This window comes from Suricata suricatta, chromosome 15, assembly GCF_006229205.1.
Source record: "Suricata suricatta isolate VVHF042 chromosome 15, meerkat_22Aug2017_6uvM2_HiC, whole genome shotgun sequence".
Taxonomy (NCBI): Eukaryota; Metazoa; Chordata; class Mammalia; order Carnivora; family Herpestidae; genus Suricata; species Suricata suricatta.
The window spans coordinates 77,168,525-77,173,021 of record NC_043714.1 but is presented as its reverse complement, the minus strand read 5'-3'; the positions used below and the strand labels follow the sequence as shown (position 1 = coordinate 77,173,021).

Here is a 4,497-nt window from a genome sequence, read left to right as displayed (position 1 = left end):
CACTGGGAGAACCTGTGAGCCCGCACACCCTGCCAGATGCTGGGCGAAGCCCAAGTTCATTCCACAGGATCCCAGATGTGGGGGGAGCTGAGACCCAGCCCCCTGGTGCCGCCCTCATCCGAAGAGGGCCATCCGGGGTCCCTGCAGGCCGCGGCCCCCCCACCCCGGGGCACGCCCAGGAAACCGTCCCTGCTGGGTGGCTCACGCCCACTGCATCCCGACTGCCCAGTGACCCTGAACCTCCAGAGGTCCGGGCTGTGACACCCTTCGGTGTGACGCTCCCCGCCCCCAGCGGTAGGGAAGCCCTCGGAGACGGAGCGGGGGAGAGCGCGGGGCTGAGCACACGGCCTGTGCTCAGGGAGAAACACGTGTGCACAGGTCACCCCGGGGCCTGCGCTTGCTCCGAGTGTGAGCTGCCAACTGCACGTGGTCCCCACGCACGTGTTCTCAGGCGCCGAGAGGCAGACCGCACGCTAGTCCCCGGAAAACAGGTTTAATGCCACCGACCGGTCCCCAGCATCTGCGGCAAGTCCAGGCCCGTGCCTTGCTCCGTGGGCGGCGCCCGCGGCCCCTCACGTGGAGGACAGAGCCAGGAGGACCAGCAGCCAGGCCCCGCGGCTCCGCACGCCGCCGGCGCGCCCGCCTTCCCGGAAGTACTTCCCCTCCGTGTCGCTGAGCGTCGGATTGTCATTGTTGCACAGCAAGCCTCTGCAGCATCTCACGTACAGGAACGGGGTCGGCTTCAGGAGGACAAAGGACCTTTCTACCTCATGATGCGGCTCCTGCATTGGGCAATGCTTCATGCACTGCCTTGTTACATAGTAGTAACGGGCGAACATCCCTAGAGGAGAGAAGACAGAGGAGGGCATCACGGGAACTGAGCGCCGTGACTCCGTCGGTGCCTGTCTGACCCCGACCTTCCGGAGCCCCGCTCAGAGGCCGGCAGTTAAAGAGGCCCCTCCGTGGAAGGGACAGTCAGGAGCCATCGCCGAGGAGCACAGGGTAGGACCTCTGTGCTGCTGGGCAGGGGGGTGGCTTGCCTGAGTGCGCCCAGGAGACGACCACCCCCGCCCCCCGCACCCGATGGCAGCCCACATGCACTGGGAACCCGGGTCTGGGGCTCTCCGTCTGGGCGTGTACAGGCTCCTAGCCCCCAGCTCACTCCCAGGCTGCTCCGGACTTTGTAACCGGGTGACACGCAGGGAGCAAGGGACTCTTGCCCATCGTGGCCACTGGGCGGGGCTCAGCGCCAGCTTCCTGATGAGTCACGCTCGGGACCTGGAGGCTGGTGTTGTGACCGTGAACCCGCCGCCCACAGCCCAGCTCGGCCTGGCCGCAGGGTCACTCTGCTGTCTTCACCTCATCTTAAGGGTTCCTGGTGCCAATCACTTTCCCCAAGAGGTGGTGACATCCATGTGGGGCGAGCTCCCCCTTGGCATCCCACGCGTTTCCAGGACCGCTGCCGGGGAATTCTCAGCCCTGACAATGGTCGCGCCCCCAGACTTCCCTTTGGGGGCTTAGGGTGGCCCCAGGTTCGCGGGTGAGGCACACGCAGCACAGCGCTGGTCTCCAGACAGTTCAAAGCACACGCGCTCCTTCCAGAACATACTGTCAGCCCCCGCCTGTCATTACCTCCCCCGCCTGTGAAAGTGCTTCTCAGGGGTGCAACTGACATGAACGGTTCGCTGTTCACTTACAAACGAATAGAAATAACCCCCCCACGCTTTGCTTTCTGCACCCCAATATTCCCTCTGGTCCAGTCCGGGCGCTCTGCCCTCCGGCGCGCATTACTGGAAGGACGGACTGAGCTGCCTGTGCCCCGGGATGAACATGACACTCACGCACGGCAACGGAAGCGCAGAACTCAACCTCAGCCATGCACGGCGCTGGACGTGTGCAATTGAAACTGCCCTCTACCTCGCAGACGTGACACCACAGGTGTGCGGCTGAAAGGGGGCAGAAAACCACGTGAAATGTCACAGCGCTGTGGCTGGTCGGATAGCACCCCCCACCTCCCCCTCCTCCCGTGGTCCCGAGGGCCCTGTCTTCTCCCCTGGGCTGCCCTTCCCCTACCTTACACACATGTGCGCGGGCGTGCACAAACACACACACACACACACACACACAGCACCTCAGGTTCCATGGCTCAGGGATTTCCCATAGGCCCTCTGGGGCCCTCCCGCTCCCCTGCCGGCTCCTCGCACCCCAGGCCCTGCACCCCCTCCCCTGGGCGGTGGCCCGCTGCCGGGTCTGCATTAGGGCAGGACTCCATTCCCGGGGAGAAGCCGGTCGCCCTCTGCAGCTGCTCCGCTCCCTGACACAGCCCTGGCGGGACCTGTGAGGGCCGGGCCACGCGGGGCACCAAGCCTGATGTCCCCTGGGAAGGCAGGGATGCCGAGGGGACAGCCCGGTGCTGGAGAATAAACCGGGATCCCAGCCCCTCCCACCTGCCCGGCACAGGACCCCCAAATCAAGAGGCTCCCCCACTGGCTGTGCACACCCACAGATGCTGCCCCTCCAGATGCTGTCTTGCTCACTGACACCGCTGCCCTGCGTCTGCCCCGGGGCCGCGGCAGTGTCCAGAGCCGGGTGGCCGCCGGGTGTCTGCAGGGGCCTCTGGTCCCTTCCTTCTCCCCGCCTAGGAGGCCGAGGGGCCGGACTTACCTTGTTTTGCAGCCACGGTGACGTTTGTCTCCACCTGTGGCAGGTCCATGACCAGGAGCAAAGCCAAGAGGATCATCATTTCCGTGGTGCCGTCCCTGGACACGGGGAGTGGCGCCACGTGGTCAACTCTGGGGCTCCAGGGTTACCCCTGGCGGCCCGGGTGTCCTGTCCCCCCAGTCAAAGCCTTGTCCCCCGGATGTGAGGACATTCTATCTGCTCCCACCTGTGGCCCAGAGCCAGCTCGTCTGTTAGTGTTGCCTCCCTGGCACCACCAGACGCTTCTGTCTCCAGAGCCCCCACCCGCCCCTGGACCTTGTGCACTCAGTCTTCCCACAGGAAACTTTCTAGAAGGATCTCCTGGGGCCCTCCATGAAGGCGGCAGGATGTTCCCTCAGCTCTGCTCTGTGCTCCTGCCATCCCCAGTGTCCCCAGGAGGCCCCTTCCTTTCAGCGCCACCCCCACCTCGTCCCCGTCTTCAGCCCCCTCCTCATCTGCCAGCTCATCGTCACCGGTGCGTCCTGATGCCAAGGTGCCCCATGGCCCACCTGCCTCACACCCCACGGGATCTCCTGCACCGCCTTCTTTTGGGCACCCCTAGGCTCCTTTTGGAATGTTTCCCAAATTCCACAGCCCATCGTCTCTCCGATGGATGGCTGTGTGGGGGTCTACAGGAGAGGTGGGTGGCCGTGGGTCTGGGAGAAGCCGGCAGCCAGACACACGAGGCTTGACCAAAGCCAAGATAAACCGTTGGAGAGAAAAAGTCAGCACACAGACGTGGCATAGATGACACACGGGTCACCGCTGTCTGACAGGGGATGTGAAATAGCCAGGACACCAAGAGCGCCAATGGAGAAAACAGACCACTCGTGAGGACAGACATGCAGCGTGGGCGTAGAGAGGAAGACGCTGAGGGTCACAGGAAAATGCTAGAAAGCAGAACCACTTCTGTTCTGACGGAGACGAGGAATGCGTCAGGTGGGCCCGTCAGTGCCCTGGTCGCAGCCTTGGAAAACTCGGCGAGCCTGAAGACAGGCCGGCAGACATCTCCGCGGCTGAAGCGCCCGGACCCAAACGCCAGGAAAGCAGACAGAACGTCCGGAAGCGCGGGCCGAGCCACTTGTCAGTAACACAGGGGCCGGGAGCCCGAAGGGAGGAGGAGAGCGCGGCTGGGAAGCGGCACCTGAACTCACAGGGGCTGAGCGCCTTCCCGCGGTGCTCACAGACATCACCGAGTCTCAGGAAGCTCAGAGAACACGCCGGGCACCACTGCCGGGTCACACACACACTCACAACATCACCTGTTCCTGGCCATGTTCGTTCACAGGAAATCGAAGAGAACCCTTTAAGGAACCCGGAGGGGAAAACGACACAGGTTACGTGCAAAACCACAAGAAGGGGCGTTCCGGAGCATTTCACATCAGAAACCACCCCAGCAGAGTGTTCTCAAATATTTCAAGTGTGGGAAGGCGGAGTCTGCCCGCCAGAACTCTGCAGGCGCGGGCATCGCCTTCAGGTGCAGCGGAGTGCAGGATTTTAAACGCACGTAACACACATTTTGTCCACTCTTGACTTCATCTCTTATTAGTGTGGAGTCTACAATAAAATATATCCAACACGTTGGGAATATAAATGCCATCAGGTTTCAAATATCCCAATAAATAAAAAACGAAGACATTAAGAAGAACCACAAGGAAGCTCTCTCGATACATTTAGCGGCGATTTCTGTGTCTGGGCACCGTTTCCACACCACGCACACGGAGCACACACGCTCTGTGTACAAGCAGCGCTCAAGGCTGCTAGCCGGAGGGTCAGCTCCCAGCAGCCACCTGCCCG

The 4,497-nt window shown here is 62.5% G+C and overlaps 2 protein-coding genes across 4 annotated transcripts in view; both read right to left on the bottom strand.

Moving 5' to 3' along the window:
- The window catches only part of GML (glycosylphosphatidylinositol anchored molecule like), a 15,429-nt gene that overhangs the window by 4,965 nt on the left and 5,967 nt on the right, over positions 1 to 4,497 (bottom strand). The gene's annotated exons all lie outside the window — the stretch shown is intronic.
- Positions 478 to 4,491, bottom strand: LY6K (lymphocyte antigen 6 family member K). 3 transcript variants are annotated; one of them, XM_029924050.1, is made up of 4 exons: positions 3,855 to 4,491; positions 2,665 to 2,759; positions 1,842 to 1,946; positions 478 to 841 (listed from the first exon to the last, which is right to left on the bottom strand). In XM_029924050.1, the coding sequence occupies exons 2-4, from the start codon at positions 2,741 to 2,743 to the stop codon at positions 573 to 575; spliced, it is 453 nt and encodes a 150-aa protein (XP_029779910.1). In that variant the 5' UTR covers positions 2,744 to 2,759; positions 3,855 to 4,491; the 3' UTR covers positions 478 to 572. The 3 variants fall into 3 exon arrangements, with proteins under 3 accessions (XP_029779910.1, XP_029779911.1, XP_029779909.1); XM_029924051.1 differs by lacking the exon at positions 3,855 to 4,491 and adding an exon at positions 3,210 to 3,707; XM_029924049.1 differs by lacking the exon at positions 3,855 to 4,491 and adding an exon at positions 2,990 to 3,064.

What these genes read in the sequence shown, in the direction of transcription:
- LY6K (XM_029924050.1), bottom strand. Translation starts at nt 2,743, where the DNA reads ATGATGATCCTCTTGGCTTTGCTCCTGGTCATGGACCTGCCACAGGTG. An exon ending in CACCGTGGCTGCAAAACAAG is followed by an intron (nt 1,947 to 2,664) that starts GTAAGTCCGGCC and finishes GCCCCCTTTCAG; the next exon opens with CCGCACACCTGTGGTGTCAC. An exon ending in CTGCGCTTCCGTTGCCGTGC is followed by an intron (nt 842 to 1,841) that starts GTGAGTGTCATG and finishes TCTCTCCTCTAG; the next exon opens with GGATGTTCGCCCGTTACTAC.